We start from the raw sequence: 22,336 nt of genomic DNA, 5'->3' as shown, positions 1-22,336 counted from the left end.
TGCGAAAGTATTCGGCCCCCTTGAACTTTGCAACCTTTTGCAACATTTCAGGCTTCAAACATAAAGATATAAAACTGTATTTTTTGTGAAGAATCAACAACAAGTGGGACACAATCATGAAGTGGAACGACATTTATTGGATATTTCAAACCTTTTTAACAAATCAAAAACTGAAAAATTGGGCGTGCAAAATTATTCAGCCCCCTTAAGTTAATACTTTGTAGCGCCACCTTTTGCTGCGATTACAGCTGTAAGTCGCTTGGGGTATGTCTCTATCAGTTTTGCACATCGAGAGACTGACATTTTTTCCCATTCCTCCTTGCAAAACAGCTCGAGCTCAGTGAGGTTGGATGGAGAGCATTTGTGAACAGCAGTTTTCAGTTCTTTCCAAAGATTCTCGATTGGATTCAGGTCTGGACTTTGACTTGGCCATTCTAACACCTGGATATGTTTATTTTTGAACCATTCCATTGTAGATTTTGCTTTATGTTTTGGATCATTGTCTTGTTGGAAGACAAATCTTCATCCCAGTCTCAGGTCTTTTGCAGACTCCATCAGGTTTTCTTCCAGAATGGTCCTGTATTTGGCTCCATCCATCTTCCCATCAATTTTAACCATCTTCCCTGTCCCTGCTGAAGAAAAGCAGGCCCAAACCATGATGCTGCCACCACCATGTTTGACAGTGGGGATGGTGTGTTCAGGGTGATGGGCTGTGTTGCTATTACGCCAAACATAACGTTTTGCATTGTTGCCAAAAAGTTCAATTTTGGTTTCATCTGACCAGAGCACCTTCTTCCACATGTTTGGTGTGTCTCCCAGGTGGCTTGTGGCAAACTTTAAACAACACTTTTTATGGATATCTTTAAGAAATGGCTTTCTTCTTGCCACTCTTCCATAAAGGCCAGATTTGTGCAATATACGACTGATTGTTGTCCTATGGACAGAGTCTCCCACCTCAGCTGTAGATCTCTGCAGTTCATCCAGAGTGATCATGGGCCTCTTGGCTGCATCTCTGATCAGTCTTCTCCTTGTATGAGCTGAAAGTTTAGAGGGACGGCCAGGTCTTGGTAGATTTGCAGTGGTCTGATACTCCTTCCATTTCAATATTATCGCTTGCACAGTGCTCCTTGGGATGTTTAAAGCTTGGGAAATCTTTTTGTATCCAAATCCGGCTTTAAACTTCTTGACAACAGTATCTTGGACCTGCCTGGTGTGTTCCTTGTTCTTCATGATGCTCTCTGTGCTTTTAACGGACCTCTGAGACTATCACAGTGCAGGTGCATTTATACGGAGACTTGATTACACACAGGTGGATTGTATTTATCATCATTAGTCATTTAGGTCAACATTGGATCATTCAGAGATCCTCACTGAACTTCTGGAGAGAGTTTGCTGCACTGAAAGTAAAGGGGCTGAATAATTTTGCACGCCCAATTTTTCAGTTTTTGATTTGTTAAAAAAGTTTGAAATATCCAATAAATGTCGTTCCACTTCATGATTGGTGTCCCACTTGTTGTTGATTCTTCACAAAAAAATACAGTTTTATATCTTTATGTTTGAAGCCTGAAATGTGGCAAAAGGTCGCAAAGTTCAAGGGGGCCGAATACTTTCGCAAGGCACTGTAATTCGTAAAAATACAAATAAATTCACAGATCTTCATTGTAAAGGGTTTAAACACTATTTCCCATGCTTGTTCAACGAACCATAAACAATTAATGAACATGCACCTGTGGAACGGTCCTTAAGACACTAACAGCTTACAGACGGTAGGCAAGGTCATAGTTATGAAAACTTAGGACATTAAAGAGGCCTTTCTACTGACTCTGACAAACACAAAAGAAAGATGCCCAGGGTCCCTGCTAACCTGCGTGTACGTGCCTTAGACATGCTGCAAGGAGGCATGAGGACTGCAGATGTGGCCAGGGCAATAAATTGCAATGTCCGTACTGTGAGATGCGTAAGATAGCGCTTCAGGGAGACAGGATGGACAGCTGATCTTCCTCGCAGTGGCAGACTACGTGTAACAACACCTGCACAGGATCGGTACATTCGAACATAACACCTGCGGTTTTGTATCACCAGGGGTGATGATCGGATTCGCGTTTATCGTCAAAGGAATGAGCGTTACACAGAGGCCTGTACTCTGGAGCAGGAACGATTTGGAGGTGGAGGGTCCGTTATGGTCTGGGGCGGTGTGTCACTGCATCATCGGACTCAGCTTGTTGTCATTGCAGGCAATCTCAACGCTGTGCGTTACAGGGAAGACATCCTACTCCCTCATGTGGTAGCCTTCCTGCAGGCTCATCCTGACATGACCCTCCAGCATGACAATGCCACCAGCCATACTGCTCATTCTATGCATGATTTCCTGCAATACAGGAATGTCAGTGTTTTGCCTTGGCCAGCGAAGAGCCCGGATCTCAATTCCATTGAGCACGTCTGGGACCTGTTGGATCAAAGGGTTGAGGGCCATCCCCCCCAGAAATGTCCGGTGGAAGAGTGGGGTTACATCTCACAGCAAGAACTGTCAAATCTGGCGCAGTCCATGAGGAGGAGATGCACTGCAGTACTTAATGCAGCTGGTGGCCACACCCGATACTGACTGTTACTTTTGATTTTCACCCCCCCCCCCACACACTTTGTTCAGGGACACATTATTCAATTTCTGTTCGTCACATGTCTGTGGAACTTGTTCAGTTTATGTCTCAGTTGTTGAGTGTTGTCTTGTCCATACAAATGTTTACAAAGGTTTAGTTTGCTGAAAATAAACGCAGTTGACAGTGAGAGGATGTTTCTTTTTTTGCTGAGTTTATTTCTCAGCTGGTCATATTAAGCACATGCTCTGCTATAAAAAACGAAGTAGCCTACCCGGCATCATTGAAAAACAGACTGGCGAGAAAGTGCGGAGCATCCATTTGCTATTCGAGTGCATGCAGATGACATGTATTTTTTCCCCTGTTCTTGTTCCTGCCCATTGAATAATGGGCCATTCTAAATCAAAACTAATTTGAGATATTATTAAAGACAATATTCACACTCGCTCCAGGAATGGGAAAAAAATCCTTTCTGTTTTATTGAGCTAAGTACAATTATATTCTTCACAATATAAAATAATGGCACGGGACTTCTTAGCATATCTTGACAGCTAAATGAACAAGCCTACAGCCTATGGCATGGCGCATAACCAGATAACATACAGTTGACCAATTCATATTCTGTTCTTCTGAAATGCATTTTCTTCATGCTGTATGATGTTTATTTAGACCTTCCTAAAATAAATATTGGATTTATTATAATGGTGTATATTACATTTATTTATTATTCTTTTTTAAATGTAGAGAGCGGCTTGTATGCAGCTTGTGTCGTCTCTTTGGCTTTGCCGGATTAAGTGATTAAGTGATGACATGCTATTCTATAAAATAATTTCTCTGTAATTAATATTACCTGATAAAGCTAAATCAGGTAAATGTAATTAACTAGAAAGTCGGGGCACCACGAAATAATGTTTATCGAGCTGTTATCACCCGAATAAACTCTTAAAGAACTAGTAATCTTTTACATCAGTAGCAGTCAATATTTAATCATCACTTTATTCAGTCACATCTGAAGGTTGTAAAATCTTGGTTATCTTCACGAACCCTGGCGAACATGTTGAATCAGCAAATCAACATTTGGTTTAATTATTAATTTACTAAATACCTAAATAATCAGACAGAATTTCATCTACACAGAATGGACCATACATTGATTACAAATTATGTAAAAGGAAAACGTCCCTAGCGGACGGAACCGATATGATGGCTGGTTACACAAAGAAAGAGGGTAGGATTTTTAATGAAAGAGCGGGAAGACAGACACACAAAATATGTTTTGTTCCTCCATCGGGCCGTAGGCAGCTATGCTATCGTAAATACTTATCTTATGCATTCTAAATAACAGCCCATTTGGAAAAGGAAAGTGCAAGGAATATTTACTCTGAGCTGTGCTTTAATAGGTTGGTCATAGATGGAAGGTCGGGTTACCCAGCAGGGATCTCTTGTCCTCTGAAGAATGTCTCTGGTGGTAAACTTGATACATTGTAGTATCGTTGTGTGTGTTAGACTGGGTACGTTGTCCGTTCTTTCCTAGCCCACGTTTACAGTGCTGCTGCTACCTCAACGAACGGCTAGGAGGTATCACTTCTGGAGTGAATAAGAGTTCAAAGTTCATAACAAATTGCCATACTTTTAAGCTCGTGCTATATTCTGGCTGGTTTAGTCGAAATTCATCCTTTCGGCATGTCAATAGTCACCTTCACATTGAACACGATGCTAATTTCGTTAGGTCATTATCTGAGCCCTTTTAACGTAGGACCGTTGTCCTCACATCCTCGGAACAGAAAGTAGAATTTTCATCAACGGGTTTATATAGTGGTGAAAGGAGGGCGTGTTTCATAGTTTACAACCAAAGTCTGTTCACTTTGAGTGATCAGAGTTTTTCTATGACAAACCATTCTTTCATTTAAGAAGCTAAAATTACATTTAATCTTTTCACAAACAGTTTCATATTTAAACATTTAAATTGCACAACAATTCCATGTGAATCTGATAACTAGAATGTGTCGACTTTCCAAGATACAGTTTGTCATCCTGTCATTAGTAGTAATGTCTCAGACAACAACTGATCTGAGATCATATTCATTAAGTACCAACACGTATTTTCAACCGGTTGAATTACCAAAATATGGTTCTGAGAAAAGGGGAAAGGTATTTATGGGGGTCATAAACCTCCCCAACAGGCCAACATCATGGGTCTACAGTCTACAGGGTCTACAGTCAATCACGGACTACAGGAAGAAACCCAGCCCAGTCACGGACCAGGATGTCTTGCTCCCAGGCAGACTAAATAACTTTTTTGCCCGCTTTGAGGACAATACAGTGCCACTGACACGGCCTGCAACGAAAACATGCGGTCTCTCCTTCACTGCAGCCGAGGTGAGTAAGACATTTAAACGTGTTAACCCTCGCAAGGCTGCAGGCCCAGATGGCATCCCCAGCCGCGCCCTCAGAGCATGCGCAGACCAGCTGGCCGGTGTGTTTACGGACATATTCAATCAATCCCTATACAAGTCTGCTGTTCCCACATGCTTCAAGAGGGCCACCATTGTTCCTGTTCCCAAGAAAGCTAAGGTAACTGAGCTAAATGACTACCGCCCCGTAGCACTCACATCCGTCATCATGAAGTGCTTTGAGAGACTAGTCAAGGACCATATCACCTCCACCCTACCTGACACCCTAGACCCACTCCAATTTGCTTACCGCCCAAATAGGTCCACAGACGATGCAATCTCAACCACACTGCACACTGCCCTAACCCATCTGGACAAGAGGAATACCTATGTGAGAATGCTGTTCATCGACTACAGCTCGGCATTCAACACCATAGTACCCTCCAAGCTCGTCATCAAGCTCGAGACCCTGGGTCTCGACCCCGCCCTGTGCAACTGGGTACTGGACTTCCTGACGGGCCGCCCCCAGGTGGTGAGGGTAGGCAACAACATCTCCTCCCCGCTGATCCTCAACACTGGGGCCCCACAAGGTTGCGTTCTGAGCCCTCTCCTGTACTCCCTGTTCACCCACGACTGCATGGCCACGCACGCCTCCAACTCAATCATCAAGTTTGCGGACGACACAACAGTGGTAGGCTTGATTACCAACAACGATGAGACGGCCTACAGGGAGGAGGTGAGGGCCCTCGGAGTGTGGTGTCAGGAAAACAACCTCACACTCAACGTCAACAAAACTAAGGAGATGATTGTGGACTTCAGGAAACAGCAGAGGGAACACCCCCCTATCCACATCGATGGAACAGTAGTGGAGAGGGTAGCAAGTTTTAAGTTCCTCGGCATACACATCACAGACAAACTGAATTGGTCCACTCACACAGACAGCATCGTGAAGAAGGCGCAGCAGCGCCTCTTCAACCTCAGGAGGCTGAAGAAATTCGGCTTGTCACCAAAAGCACTCACAAACTTCTACAGATGCACAATCGAGAGCATCCTGGCGGGCTGTATCACCGCCTGGTATGGCAACTGCACCGCCCTCAACCGTAAGGCTCTCCAGAGGGTAGTGAGGTCTGCACAACGCATCACCGGGGGCAAACTACCTGCCCTCCAGGACACCTACACCACCCGATGTCACAGGAAGGCCATAAAGATCATCAAGGACATCAACCACCCGAGCCACTGCCTGTTCACCCCGCTATCATCCAGAAGGCGAGGTCAGTACAGGTGCATCAAAGCTGGGACCGAGAGACTGAAAAACAGCTTCTATCTCAAGGCCATCAGACTGTTAAACAGCCACCACTAACACTGAGTGGCTGCTGCCAACACACTGACACTGACTCAACTCCAGCCACTTTAATAATGGGAATTGATGGGAAATGATGTAAATATATCACTAGCCACTTTAAACAATGCTACCTTATATAAATGTTACTTACCCTACATTATTCATCTCATATGCATACGTATATACTGTACTCTATATCATCGACGGTATCCTTATGTAATACATGTATCACTAGCCACTTTATACTATACTATGCCACTTTGTTTACATACTCATCTCATTTGTACATACTGTACCCGATACCATCTACTGTATCTTGCCTATGCTGCTCTGTACCATCACTCATTCATATATCCTTATGTACATATTCTTTATCCCCTTACACTGTGTACAAGACAGTAGTTTTGGAATTGTTAGTTAGATTACTTGTTATTACTGCATTGTCGGAACTAGAAGCACAAGCATTTCGCTACACTCGCATTAACATCTGCTAACCATGTGTATGTGACAAATAAAATTTGATTTGATTTGATTTGATTTGACACTTGTATGCTTGGAGGCCTAGGATGCTAAATGTATTTATGTTAACATAATCAACTCAAACCAATTATATTTTGAAAGTTGAATAAGTTGTGACGCTCAACTACTGTATGACTCTTCTAACATGCCACTGAAAAGGTCGAAAGCTGCAATTAATTGTATGATGTCTGAAAATACTGCAGAGTAATTCAAAGCCATTTGCAAACAGCAATTTGGATAGATAGCAAAAACTACTTTGAACCTCTTTGTTCATCTAAGGCTGTGCTCTTGTTTCAAACACTATACCACCTTTAAAGGGATAGTTTACTCAGAATACACGTTAACATGATTTTACACCTACCATGGTTGTAGTTGATTCAATAAGGCAGTTTCGGGATATTTCGTTTCCTAATAGCAATATTTTGTTACTGTTAGCATTCTCAGTAACACAACATTAAACTGTTGTTATGCATGTGTAATAAAACTGTATATACTTTTTGCGCAACATTTTATTAGCATGTTGTTGCATAAAACTTTGGTAATTGCATTTTAATTGCATAACAATGAGCTGAGCGTTTTTGCAACTACTGTACACAGAAGGAATAGTCACTGTTCCTTATTCCACTGTAATAATGTAATAACTCTGTTTTTATGCAATTAAATACATTTCCTAAGTCCTATATAACAACAACGCTGCTATTGCATTAAGCAAATGTACTACATATGTATAGGGACTTCATGAGAAGTGTTACCTTATGTCTCACTCAAAATGAAAATGTATGTGTTAGTCATTTTGAAGCTGCAAAAGTGGTCTACTCTAATGTTGAGGTTATTCACATCCATCATGTATTTAATTCTAGCTAGGCTATATTAATATTCAAGAGCCCTCCAAACCATATGCTTATAATATATTTAGACTAATTCAACTAACTGTATTTTGGTTCTTCATAAAATATTTGGCAGCCATCACATAAATATTTGTTTTGCTTTCAAATAACTTGCATATATTCAAATACTTTAAAATATTATTTGTTTTTCTGAGACCTGTATTTGAATATCGAAGGAAAACGTTGCCAATAGTTGATTCACTATAGTCAAATACCTCCGGTATTTGAAAAGTTGGTATTTTAAAATAGACTACAAAATACAACTATGTCTGGCAAAGGTCTGCTATGGTTCAACACTTCTGACGGTTCGTTACAATATGTCAATGTAGCCTACTTGTATCGGTCCCTACTAAAAAAAACATATTTGCTAGGTTTAACAGTAGCCAATGATATAGCTTGGTCAATGCTTTGTCAATCATTCAAAGTGGCTACAGTACCAAAAACCCATCATTTGGCAAGAGCTAAAACATTGCCCATGCAAATTATGGAGTGCAAACTCTGACAGCAGACATGCAACAAGTACTTTATTAGTTAGGCTACATGCTGCATTGACAGTTATTCTCATTCTTCTACTCATTATGCAGAGAATATATTTAGTGGGTTATGATGGAACCCCCTCCCCCCTACTGTATTTATCTTATGAAGTGCCCATTAAATCTCAGTGATGCCACTGCATTAAATCAAACATACTTGTTGATTAGGGCTGCCAAGACTCTAGGACTGTAGCCTGTTCTGCAGTCTGCTTTGAGCTAGTGTGTTTTGATGTGTCTGTCAATGCATTAGGCGTCCATTTTGGATTCAGTGTTTACACTTAGGTTAAAGGAGCAAGCAGTATTCACAACTTTTAAAGGCTGTTAGACAAACACACTGCCAGGCCGGACAGTAATGTGTCAATAAGCTACAGCTATGTAACCAGCAATGTCTTTGTCTGTGACAACAGACAACCAATTATTTACCGTGAGGATAGGAAGGGGTGGGGAGCTCACTCACTTGAATGAGTAGTTTATCTACTTTTTATTTCCTTTTTCACGACTCTTTGGGGCCATATTTATGCAGGGTGTATGAATGCACTGACATTCAAGCTTATTTGTCCTATGCTAGACAATGTTAAAAATGTCAATTGACTTCAATGGAACACTTCCGCTTACTAACTTTCAGCATCCACATGACACGCTAATAATGTGTGGAAATCAAAAACACACTATCTGCAATATTTGTATTCTGCCAAAAATATTTTCATCACAATTTGCTAATTAGCTAGCTACCTCTGGTCCAGGATGTCACTCTTGTCCGAGTTGTCGATGGAAGCGATGAAGAGGTTGATGAACCAGGTGAGCGAGTACTGGTACATGGGCTCGATGTTGGCCAAGTCTGCGATGGAGAAGAAGAGGATGGCAGAGTGCACAGCAATGGGAGTGTAACCCATGCGTGTCTCGTCGATCTTCACCTCCGTCACCTCGGCGATAGCCTGCTTCTCCGAGATCTCGTTGGCCAGAACCTTAGACGAGGAGAGGATCTTGACGGCCGTCTCATCCTCCAGGATGTTGCCCTCTGAAGAGGACAGCACCTCCAGGATCTTGTCCTCGATCTCCTGCAGCTGCCTGGGGGGAGGGGGTGAAAAGTTCATGTGATTAGTACCAGAGTCTACTGTGCTACCTGTTCCTTTGTTTGAACAGACTGAATGATTGGAACTCCCCCATTTGTTGATCATGATTTCCTTTTTTAAATGTATTTATTTACTGGTATTGCTTAAATCAAACGTCTCTGGTGATCATGTGACGTAGCCTGACATTAACTTTTGTCAACGCAGATTTCTATCAAACAAAAATACATATTTACATGTGTTCTCTCTCTCTCTAAGACACAGGTTAGTAAGGAACTCCCCTCACCTGGTTGTCTAGGTCTTAATTGAAAGAAAAAAATCAAAACCAACAGACACTAGGCCCTCCATGGAATAAGCTTGACAACCCTGCACTAAGCCATTACCTCTTGTTCTCGGCCCCCTGCAATATGAGGGCCTGTTTCTCCTCCTCCAGGTCAGGCCTCTCCCTGGCCACCACGATGCCCAGCAGCTGGTCCTGCATGCCCTCGGGGGTGATCATAAAGTTCAGCAGGGTCACCTACAGTGCAAACAAACACAATACATCAACCTTCACAAATGACAAACATCCACTATAGAGTTTACAGTAGTGCGTGGGGTGACAGTTAGCCTAACAGGCCGCTGGTTCGAAACCCTGAGCCGACAAGGTGAACAACCCTAATTGCTCATGTGGATAAGAGCGTCTGCTAACATGAGAGTGAGAGAGAAAAAAATATCTCCTTTAGGTGTGCTCATTTAATGGTTCGCACTTCACTACTATCCAATCCCACAGTGGTAACTTTTACCTTAAGCTACTGTAATAGCCTTTTTTAAAAGCTACAGCAATTTTCCTCTATCACAAGTGAGAGAAGTGAGCACATCTCAACCCACACACCCAGTCCTTAGGTCCTACTATCCTAGAGGTTAAAAGCCTATATATGGTATCTACTCCCCACTCTAATAAATTAGTGCACTTCTCCAGGCATCTAATTACATTTATATTAATGCTAAGGCCTGCTCAGCTGGTGGTAAAGACTCTCAAAGCCTCTATAAATCCCGGAGCTGCTATTTTCAAATCTCATTTCACCCCTAAAACTGCTTTTTATGTGCATTGGTCTGTAGAGAGAGAGAGAGAGAGAGAGAGAGCGAGAGAGAGCGAGAGAGAGCGAGAGCGAGAGCGAGAGCGAGAGCGAGAGAGCGAGAGCGAGAGCGAGAGCGAGAGAGAGAGAGAGAGAGAGAGAGAGAGAGAGCCCACAGGAAGATGTTGCCCTCTGATGAAGGCAGCACCTCCAGGATCTTGCACCACAGCCAATTTTCAACTACTAGGCTACTGTATTGTGGTCGCAGTATTGACAACAGAAATGCTAAGGTCATTTCAATAAATCAATGAAGTAGTTCAAAAAGAGGTAGCCTACCTTTGACTCGCTGTCATGTTCCAGTAGGCCTAAATTAGTTTATGATGATTTTTTTTCAACTGCGATTATTATCCAACCAAGATGGCAGGCCTAATTATTGTGTATTCATTGTTTCATTGTGTGAATTGTTTGCCCTTTGGTTGTTTATTTCTTTAAATCAATTCTCCATTACCTAGGTCACCAGTAGGCCTAGTACATATACTGTTAATCCCCCGTCAATTGGTTACATTCATTTCTGTTAATGCATGTATTAAAACGTCTTATGGCTTGGGGGCAGTATTTCGACATCTAGATGAGAAGCATGCCCAAAGTAAACTGCCTGTTACTCAGGCCAGAAGCTAGGATATGCATATAATTGGTAGATTTGGATAGGAAACACTCTAAAGTTTTCAAAACGGTTAAATTATGTCTGTGAGTATAACAGAACTGATATGGCAGGCAAAAACCTGAGGAAAATCCATCCAGAAAGTGGGATTTTTTTTATGTGTGTATTTTCAATTGAATGCCTATAGAGTATCTATTGGGTTAGGACCCAGATTGCAGTTCATATGGCTTCCACTAGATGTCAACAGTCTTTAGACATTTTTTCAGGCTTGTTTTCTGAAAAAGGAAGAAGAATGAGACCTTTCTCTCAGTGGACTGAGGAAGAACGCAGAGCTGGTTTGCACGCATGACCGAATGCACGCCCTTCGTTGTTTTTCCTTTCTATTGAATACGCTATTGTCCGGTTTAAATATTGTCGATTATTTAGACAATTGACAACCTGAGGAATTATGAATTATAAACATCATTTGACATGTTTCGATGAACTATACTTTATTAGGATATATTCTACTGCATGAATTGACCTCCTTGGAGCCAGTGGATTACTGAACAAAACGCGCCAACAAAACAGAGTTTTTGGGATATAAAGAGGGACTTTATCAAACAAAACAAACATTTATTGTGACTGTAACCATATGAAGATCTTCAAAGGTAAGTGATTATTTTTATCAATATTTCTAACTTTTGTAATTCCTTTACTTGGTTGTAAAATGTTGTATGCTTTTGTAAGCGGAACGCTGTCCTCAGATAATCGCATGGTATGCTTTCGCCGTAAAGCCTTTTTGAAATCTGACAAAGCGGCTGGATTAATAAGAAGTTAATCTTTAAGCTAATGTATAACACTTTTTTATGAATGTTCATTATGACTAATTCTCGGACTGGAAACATTGTTTGCGGAGATCACAACATGCCACACTTGCGAGAAACAAGTTTTGGTTCCTTTCATAACCATTACGAGTTTCTGACATTTTTTCATTGTCTTTTGTTTGGAGTACTCCATGAGATCAATGAGCATGTGTCTGGTTTCTCTTTCCTAATAATGTTGTGGGAGCACACAGCAGTAGACCTACCTGGCCTTCTGCGTCCAAAAGTAGGAAAGTGCTCATTTGGCAATGTTCGAATTCTGATGGTCATAACTCACAATGTCCACCACTAATAAGCTGAGCTTCTCAGTCATTTTTTCTTCACCTCACACAGTAAGTCAACATCAGCCATTGGGAATTTGAAAGCTCTTTCCAACATCGAAACAACTCATGAACAACAGCATGTTACAATCTCTGATGTATCTCTGGAAGGCAACCCTTGCTCGAATTTCGTCTACCTTGTTGTCAAGAGACTGGACATTGGCGAGAAGTATACTCGGGAAAAGTGAGCGATGTGCCCGTCTACGTACCCTGACCAGAAGACCGCTGTGTCTGCCCCTTCTGCGGCTCCGGTGTTTTGGGTGGCCTTCTGAGTCCAAACAGAGGATCCGCTTCGGGAAAATCATATTCCTGGTCGTAATATTGACGTTGCTATTAAATCCAACAGTTCTTCCCGGTTGTATGTAATAAGACTTAATATTTCCTGGGGTAACAGTGTAAGAAATAAAAACAAAATACTGCATAGTTTCCTTAGAATGCAAATCAAGGCGCCCATCTCTGTCGGCGCCATGTAGCTAGAGGTGAAGTGACTATGCAGAGATAATAAAAAGCGAGTTGCAGCAGTGTACAAAAGGGAGGGGGGTTCAATGTAAATTGTCCAGTGGCGATTTTATTAATTGTTCAGAAGTCTTATGGCTAAGGGGTAGAAGCTGTTGAGGAGCCTTTTGATCCTAGACTTGGTGCTCCGGTACCGCTTGCCTTCCGGTAGCAGAGAAAACCGTCTATAACTTGGGTGACTGGAGTCTGACAATTTTATGGGCTTTCCTCTGACACTGCCTATTGTATAGGTCCTTGATGGCAGGAAGCTTGGCCCCAGTGATGTACTGGGCCTTACACAGAACACCCTGTAGCGCCTTACGGTCAGATGCTGAGCAGTTGCCATAGGGGGTGATGCAACCTGTCAGGATGCTCTCCATGGTGCAGCTGTAGAACCTTTTGAGGATCAGGGGACCAGTGCCAAATCTTTTCAGTCTCCTGAGGGGGAAAAGTTTTGTTGTGCATTCTTGTGCGTACTTCAGTGTTGCTTGCCTCGAAGCGAGCAGAAAAGGCATTTAGCTCATCTGGAATGCTCGAGTCACTGAAGTAGTTTTCAAACCCTGCCACATCCGACGAGTACCAGAGCCGGTGTCGTAGGATTCAATCTTAATCCTTTATTGATGCTTTGCTTGTTTGATGGTTCACCTGAGGGCATAGCGGGATTTCTTATAAGCATCCGTATTAGTCTACCGCTCCTTGAAAGCCTAGGCTCTTACCTTTAGCTCGATACGGATGTTGCCTGTAATCCATGGCTTCTGGTTGGGATATGTACGTACAGTCACTGTGGGGACGACGTCGTCTATGCACTTATTGATGAAGCCGATGACTGAGGTGCTGTCATCTGCGTCATCTGACCACTTCCATATTGAGCGAGTCACTGGTACTTCCTGCTTTAGTTTTTTGCTTGTAAGCAGGAATAAGGAGGATATAATTATGGTCAGATTTGCCAAATAGAGGGCGGGAGAGAGCTTTGTATGCATCTCTGTGTGTGGAGTAAAGGTTGTCTTTTCTCTGGTTGCACATGTGACATGCTGGTAAATATGTGGTAAAAATGATTTAAGTTTGCCTGCATTAAAGTCCCCGGGACTAGGAGCGCCGCTTCTGGGTGAGCATTTTCTTCTTTGCTTATGGCCTTATAGAGTTTGTTGAGAGTGGTCTTAGTGCCAGCTTCGTTCTGTGGTGGTAAATAGAAGGCTAAGAATAATATAGATGAGAACTCTCTTGGTAGTGTGGTCTACAGCTTATCATAAGGTACTCTAACTCAGGCGAGCAATACCTTGAGACTTCTTTAATATCAGACATTGCGCACCAGCTGTTACTGACAAATATACACACACCCCTTGTCTTACCCTGCGGTAGCGTTTCTGTTCCACCAGTGCACGGAAAACCCCGCTAGCTCTATATTGTCCGCATCGTTGTTCAGCCACGTCTCGGTGAAACATAAGATGCCACAGTTTTTGAGGTCCCGTTGGTAGAACAATCTTAATTGTAGGTCATCAATTTCATTTTCCAATGATTGCACGTTAGCAAAAATAATAGATGGCAGTGGGAGTTTACTCGCTCGCCTACGGATTCTCAGAAGGCAGCCTGATCTGCGGCCCCTTTTCCTGCATCTTTTCTTCACGCAAAAGGCGTGGATCTGGGCCTGGTCCAGTGAAAGCAGGATATCCTTCTTGTTGGACTCATTAAAGGAAAAGGTTTATTTCAGTCCACAGTGAGTAATCGCTGTTCTGATATCCAGAAGTTATTTTCGGTCAGAAGAGATGTACACAATAAGTTAAAAAATAAGTTACACAAAACGCAAAAAAATGAACAAAATAGCACAGTTGGTTGAGAGAATGTAAAACGTCAGCCATGTTCTTCGGTGCCATCTTCTTCTTTATCAAGCCTTGGTGTGAAAGAGCAAAACATCATGATCTGATGATTCCCTATATCCAGTGAAAACATCATAAAAAAAATGCTGTTTGTCCCTAGCTCACTGGTGCGTGAATAGGCTATTTGATACAATGTTGCAAGTTTGCTGGCTACAGCTTCAGGCCGAACCAGTTGATGATTTGATACAATGTTGTGCTTCACTAGCAATAACTCAAGTCAAGACAAAAAGAAAGGGAGGCAGACAGGCGGAGTAGAGAGATGATTGTGAAATATTTTCTACTGTTTTTACTTGTCGGCTTTAGGCCTATGTATTTTACTTAGTTGAAGATTAAGTTATAGGGTTACTCCTGCATTTGCCTATAGGCTATCACTGAGTTCTATGCGCTCATTTCTTTAGCTGCCAATAATCGTGTATCAATGTGTCCAAATGGCAGAGGCTAGTGCTCTCGCCATAGTTGCATTTTTACTTTTAGCATTGTATCGTTTTATTTCAGATTTGTATGATTAACCATTTTTTTTATTTTATTATTTTAATTTGACCCCTTTTTCTCCCCAACTTCGTGGTATCCAATTGTTTTAGTAGCTACTGTCTTGTCTCATCGCTACAACTCCCGTACGGGCTCGGGTGCGCACTGCTTCACTGCTTCTTAACACAGCGCGCATCCAACCCGGAAGCCAGCCGCACCAATGTGTCGGAGGAAACACCGTGCACCTGGCAACCTTGGTTAGCGCGCACTGAGCCCGGTCCGCCACAGGAGTTGCTGGTGCGCGACGAGACAAGGACATCCCTACTGGCCAAGCCCTCCCTAACCCGGACGACGCTAGGCCAATTGTGCGTCGCCCCACGGACCTCCCGGTCGCGGCCGGTTACGACAGAGCCTGGGCGCGAACCCAGGGTCTCTGATGGCACAGCTGGCGCTGCAGTACAGCACCCTTAGCCACTGCGCGACCCGGGAGGCCTATGATTAACCATTTGACAATGATTTTGAGAAACTAAAATGTTATTATTGAAATGAAACTGGCATGCAGATTGGTAGTAATGGTAGGATAATTGAAAGCTTCCCCAACTTGAAACTCACAAGCTGCCTATGGCACGCAAGCGCGTACACACATGTGGAGTTCCCGTGAAAAAAACATGCCTGCTTATGGAAAACAAAGGCCCATCGAACGGATCAGTTCTGGCGCCGGAGCTGGGCCTGCTCCGATTAGAGGTATTGTGCTTCAGATATGGCTTGATGGGAAGAATGAGAGCCTATCATGAGAGTGTACTGTAGGCTGTCAGGAAAAAGTGTGCTCGTAAAAAACGAGCTGAATCTATTTAATGGGGGCCTATAAAAAACAGGCGGGTGGCCCTGCAAATAGATGCTTGAAATGCGATGTTCTGATATCCAGAAGTTATTTTCGGTCAGAAGAGATGTACACAATAAGTTAAAAAATAAGTTACACAAAACGCAAAAAAATGAACAAAATAGCACAGTTGGTTGAGAGAATGTAAAACGTCAGCCATGTTCTTCGGTGCCATCTTCTTCTTTATCAAGCCTTGGTGTGAAAGAGCAAAACATCATGATCTGATGATTCCCTATATCCAGTGAAAACATCATAAAAAAAACTGCTGTTTGTCCCTAGCTCACTGGTGCGTGAATAGGCTATTTGATACAATGTTGCAAGTTTGCTGGCTACAGCTTCAGGCCGAACCAGTTGATGATTTGATACAATGTTGTGCTTCACTAGCAATAGCTCAAGTCAAGACAAAAAGAAAGGGAGGCAGACAGGCGGAGTAGAGAGATGATTGTGAAATATTTTCTACTGTTTTTACTTGTCGGCTTTAGGCCTATGTATTTTACTTAGTTGAAGATTAAGTTATAGGGTTACTCCTGCATTTGCCTATAGGCTATCACTGAGTTCTATGCGCTCATTTCTTTAGCTGCCAATAATCGTGTATCAATGTGTCCAAATGGCAGAGGCTAGTGCTCTCGCCATAGTTGCATTTTTACTTTTAGCATTGTATCGTTTTATTTCAGATTTGTATGATTAACCATTTTTTTTATTTTATTATTTTAATTTGACCCCTTTTTCTCCCCAACTTCGTGGTATCCAATTGTTTTAGTAGCTACTGTCTTGTCTCATCGCTACAACTCCCGTACGGGCTCGGGTGCGCACTGCTTCACTGCTTCTTAACACAGCGCGCATCCAACCCGGAAGCCAGCCGCACCAATGTGTCGGAGGAAACACCGTGCACCTGGCAACCTTGGTTAGCGCGCACTGAGCCCGGTACGCCACAGGAGTTGCTGGTGCGCGACGAGACAAGGACATCCCTACTGGCCAAGCCCTCCCTAACCCGGACGACGCTAGGCCAATTGTGCGTCGCCCCACGGGCCTCCCGGTCGCGGCCGGTTACGACAGAGCCTGGGCGCGAACCCAGGGTCTCTGATGGCACAGCTGGCGCTGCAGTACAGCACCCTTAGCCACTGCGCGACCTGGGAGGCCTATGATTAACCATTTGACAATGATTTTGAGAAACTAAAATGTTATTATTGAAATGAAACTGGCATGCAGATTGGTAGTAATGGTAGGATAATTGAAAGCTTCCCCAACTTGAAACTCACAAGCTGCCTATGGCACGCAAGCGCATACACACATGTGGAGTTCCCGTGAAAGAAACATGCCTGCTTATGGAAAACAAAGGCCCATCGAACGGATCAGTTCTGGCGCCGGAGCTGGGCCTGCTCCGATTAGAGGTATTGTGCTTCAGATATGGCTTGATGGGAAGAATGAGAGCCTATCATGAGAGTGTACTGTAGGCTGTCAGGAAAAAGTGTGCTCGTAAAAAACGAGCTGAATCTATTTAATGGGGGCCTATAAAAAACAGGCGGGTGGCCCTGCAAATAGATGCTTGAAATGCGAACCTTGGTAATGCCTTTTTTTCTCCCTAATGCAATTCACTTTATATGTGCATTTTCTGAAAACTGCTTTTTCTGGGGGCCTGCCCGAGGACACACACACACTCACTTGCTTGTATTGGTGTTGCTTTGTTAAACGGGACAATATTGAGTGATTGGCTGATGTGTTTTGGGGGGTAAATGCATCTTTGCTCAAGTGCTGTGACCCTGAAACTGCAGTAAGTAACTCGCTGTAATCTTCACTCCCTTCCCTCTTTGAGAGAGATATCATACTTTCGCAGCAGCTGTCTGAAACTCTGTCTGAAAAGCACTGCAATTATTAAGTAGAGTGGATCTGGTGCACAGTTTTGTTCTAAGAGCAGTACCATATTTGATGTGTAGAACATAATTTCAAAGTCTGAATGTTACAATTTTCATTTTAAAATAAGAGGCCTATTATAATCATAGACTATGCTTCAATGCTACGACGATGCTCAGCCATTTTGTATGGAGCAGATACAGTTTCTAAAGACTACATGGGGAGGAGAAAGGTATAGCCAGACTCCCCTATAATTCTGCATTGTATCATTTTCACTTCACTTAGCACAGACAGCAAAAGATTGTGCATCTGCATGCCAGTGAGCTCCGGGAAGCGTGAATGAGCAGTAAAGGCTCATTAGAAGAAACTTACACCTGCCTCAGGCACATGTGCTGCTCGGCTATGGATAGAAACACACATACTGTAAAGTCACACATGGGGAAGAACAGAGTCTATGCAGAAGTCTTGTGCTGCAAAAGGTGTCGTCGTTCTAAGGAGGTAGAAGTGTTAGCGAGGCCTCGCTTTGAAATGAAGCCTTGGAAGTTCAACCCCTATGAAGCTCGAATGCTAGTTTCCTTCAAACGCAATGGCCTAAATTGGTTATCTTAGCCATGTGTGTACATGCTTTTCTGTAATTGCTCAAATCCAGTACAGTGATCATAAATTATAAACAGAGATGTCATCTACGGCTGTTACTTATTCACAAAACTGTGAATAAAAAAACTTATTCACAAAAATACAAAACTTGTGTTGTATTTCATTGTATTACAAATATTATCAAATACAGTTGCATTTTACAATGGAGAGCAGAATGATCTGTTTCCTCTTTTAAAAAATTGTTGAATGAAAACATAACATTTCAGTTTTGAATGTTTTTTTGGGGTCCTGTGCAGTTGAAAATCAAACAAATACGTGTGAACACCAAACATGTTTTATTATATTAACTTATTTTATAAGAAATACTGAATTGTGCTAGGGTGCCAATACTCTACATTTGACAGCATCTGTAATTAAGAATTATTTTGCAATGCATCCAACTTCAACAATAAAGTATAACGGAGGCATGTTACAAATCAGTTTGTGTGTGTGTGAGTGTTTGCGTGTGTGTGAGTGTGCATATGTTCCTCCCTCCTCTCTGTGTGTGTTGCGCGTATGTGTGTGTGTGTGTGTGCGTTCTATGGTAGTCTAACCTTAACAGAAGTTTCGGGCAGGTAGTGGGGGTTGCGGAGCTTGGTGGTGATGTAGAAACGGAAGTCCGGGGCATACTCGATAGTGGAGTCTCCCAGGCGGATGCAGATGGCACCGCCCTGCTTGAAGGTCTGCTTCAGCAGCAGGGGCTCCAGAATGGCATCCAGCTCCTCACCAATGTTCTCCAGGAGCACTGAGAAACAACAGGGCTTTGTTAAAAAATACTGAGCAGATAAATGAGTGCAAAACTGATTAGAACAAAATATGTAAAAACATACCAATTTTACCCTCTGGGAAGAGTGTTGTGTTTGCAACTTTTAGTTGACCACACTTTAAGGTTAGACCACACTTGGCAAATTATAGACCACTCTTTAATACATCTGCTTTGAGCTGATACCCCTGAAATAACATAATAAGAATAGGCAACTTTGACCCCTCCTTCCAACATCCTCTGGTTAGCTCTGTGACACTACATTATAGGACCCTCAAGGACCATGGTACTACGCTTCCTAGCAGACAATTACTAGTCATTAGTTATGTCAAACAGAAACTTTTGTTCCTATGTCTTCATGATTCCACTGGGGATGCCTATTTGTTTTCTGCACTTTGCCTTTGGATAGGCTATCGTGGATGTGATTAAGAGACAAAATGCATTTTCTCATAATAATAATAATAATGAGTTGAATAGAGAGATATAGAATGGGCATTTACAGTGAAATACATATATGAAAAGCAATATACCGGGGGAGCAAACAGGAGGCAAACATAACACACAGTTCTGTTTCTCTCTAGACTATTTGTCCTATTTGTACCCTTTGAATTGATATGTAGGCTACGTGTGTTTTTTAAATTGATGTAGTTTTGTCCTCGAGCCATTCTTATCTATTAAAGTTCTGTATTATGTCATGTTTCATGTTTTGTGTGGACCCCAGGAAGAGTAGCTGCTGCTTTTGCAACAGCTAATGGGGATCCAAATAAAATACCAACAAATATCAATACCAAATACAAGGACACAGCACTTGTAAATGCTGTTCCTGTTGTCTGCAAGTACATATTGACTTGACAGATAACCCGAGTTGGGCTTTGTTTTTATATTTATGCTTTGTATCGCTCTCACAGCCTATGCCGCTACAAGAGCTACCAGATTGGTAAAAGCATGTTTGTTTGTTATTGTGAACAATTGAATCAAACAGATGAAAAAACACATGAATCATTATAAAAAGTAAGAGGAAAGAATGACATTTGATGTGGTATACACATCCACCCCAATTTAAAAAACAATATTTAAGAATATTAGCATTTTTTTAAAAGCACATATGGTTATTCTTGCAAGGGTTACATTTTCTACGCAGTTTTGTAAAACTAATAAATACTGAGGGCACAACAGTCAAGTCTATACGATGGCGGTGGAAATCCACCCCAGGGCTAAAACTCAAGGTCCTTAAGGGACGTAGATGGATTGCGTCCATCTACCCACAAAGATGATAGTCAGCTTCCCTCTTCCCGCAAAGAGACATGGATTTAACCAAGGGTTCAACCAACAGTTGAACACACATCTAATTTGTTATGTACAGTAGCACATATAAATGTAATCTATTTCTATGCAGTAGACTGTGTTTACTCCATCCCAAGGGTCCTGGTGGTGTAGATGTAAATGTATCTAAAACTGTAAGTATCATTAAAACTCTCGCCCTTAAGAATAGAAGAACAGAATAGATTACTCGTTGGTTATTACTGCATTGTCGGAACTAGAAGCACAAGCATTTCGCTACACTCGCATTAACATCTGCTAACCATGTGTATGTGACAAATATATTTGATTTTATTTGATTTGACATCACATTTCTGTGTTCTCTGATCCTGAATACAGATTCACATCTGTATCTGTTATTGTGGTGAAGGGAGACCCCTTCAGGTGACTAGGAGTACTGCACCAACCAGAGGCTAGTAGTTTTAGTCTGGCATCCAAACTCATGTGCTCAGTTTAACCATAGGTCCACTTCACAATATAGTTTGGATTCTAGGCTATGGGAGTTCACCTGGTGTGCCAAACTGGATGCAGTTCTCCAGGGTGCGCACAAAGTCTCCGTCGCTCAGTTTGATGATGTGCAGACAGTTGGCCTTCTCCATGTTCTTTACCCACTTGTTTGCCTGGCCCTGGGGGTCGATCATCAGGGGCCACCTTCGGGCATTGCTGTACACACACACACACAAACACACCCACACACACAAAGAGAACAGTAAGGCACAATTGATACATGACACACACACGCAGGCACACACACACTCACACTGGAAGGACAGTGTGGCCAGGGCTCAAAATTAAAGGAGTCCCGTCATTCTGGGGACGATAAAAATTATGCATGGGATTGTTCAAAACAGATGTTGGGACAGATGAGGGACGATAAGCCAGAAAAATATATAACAGTGGTTCGATAAAAAAATGTTTAAACACAAAGACAAGGTTGAAACAGATCACAACATTTACGTCATTAAAAACAAATTTTCCAACCACTCCACAAATTTATTTTTAACAAACTATAACACAAATTTATTTTTAACAAACTATAACAAAGTATAGTTTGGCAAGTCGGTTAGGACATCTACTTTGTGTATGACACAAGTCATATTTCCAACAATTGTTTACAGACAGAATATTTCATATTTAATTGACTGTATCACAATTCCAGTGGGTCAGACGTTTACATACACTAAGTTGACTATGCCTTAAACAGCATGGAAAATTCCGGACATTATGTCATGGTTTTAGAAGCTTCTGATAGGCTAATTGACATCATTTGAGTCAATTGGAGGTGTACCTGTGGATGTATTCAAGGCCTACCTTCAAACTCAGTGGCTCTTTGCTTGACATCATGGGAAATCTAAATAAATCAGCCAAGACCTCAGAAACAAAATGGTAGACCTCCACAAGTCTGTTTCATCCTTGGGAGCAGTTTTCAAACGCCTGAAGGTACCACGTTCATCTGTACAAACAATAGTACGCAAGTTTCAACACCATGGGACCACGCAGCCGTCATACCGCTCAGGAAGGAGACGTGTTCTGTCTCCTAGAGATGAACGTACTTTGGTGTGAAAAGTGCAAATCAATCCAAGAACAACAGCAAAAGACCTTGTGAAGATGCTGGAGGAAACAGGTACAGAAGTATCTATATCCACAGTAAAACCTGTCCTATATCGACATAATGGCCGCTCAGCAAGGAAGAAGCCACTGCTCCAAAACCGCCATAAAAAAGCTACAGTTTGAAAAGACTACGGTTTGCAACTGCACATGGGGACAAAGATTGTACTTTTTGGAGAAATATCCTCTGGTCTGATGAAACAA

General features: G+C 42.2%; 1 protein-coding gene across 2 annotated transcripts in view; it reads right to left on the bottom strand.

Annotated features, from left to right (window-relative positions):
* The window catches only part of dnah7 (dynein, axonemal, heavy chain 7), a 241,518-nt gene that overhangs the window by 69,911 nt on the left and 149,271 nt on the right, over window positions 1–22,336 (bottom strand). For both annotated transcript variants that reach the window (XM_036974097.1, XM_021596897.2), the window contains exons 50-53: window positions 21,033–21,187; window positions 18,996–19,186; window positions 9,722–9,855; window positions 9,001–9,336 (exon numbers count right to left, since the gene is read on the bottom strand). In XM_036974097.1, the coding sequence (XP_036829992.1) occupies window positions 9,001–9,336; window positions 9,722–9,855; window positions 18,996–19,186; window positions 21,033–21,187 (816 nt within the window). The remainder of the gene's footprint in view (window positions 1–9,000; window positions 9,337–9,721; window positions 9,856–18,995; window positions 19,187–21,032; window positions 21,188–22,336) is intronic.

The sequence above is a fragment of the Oncorhynchus mykiss genome, chromosome 3 (genome assembly GCF_013265735.2).
Source record: "Oncorhynchus mykiss isolate Arlee chromosome 3, USDA_OmykA_1.1, whole genome shotgun sequence".
Classification (NCBI taxonomy): Eukaryota; Metazoa; Chordata; class Actinopteri; order Salmoniformes; family Salmonidae; genus Oncorhynchus; species Oncorhynchus mykiss.
The sequence above is the reverse complement of the archived record's forward strand: the minus strand, read 5'-3'. Positions and strand labels throughout refer to the sequence as shown.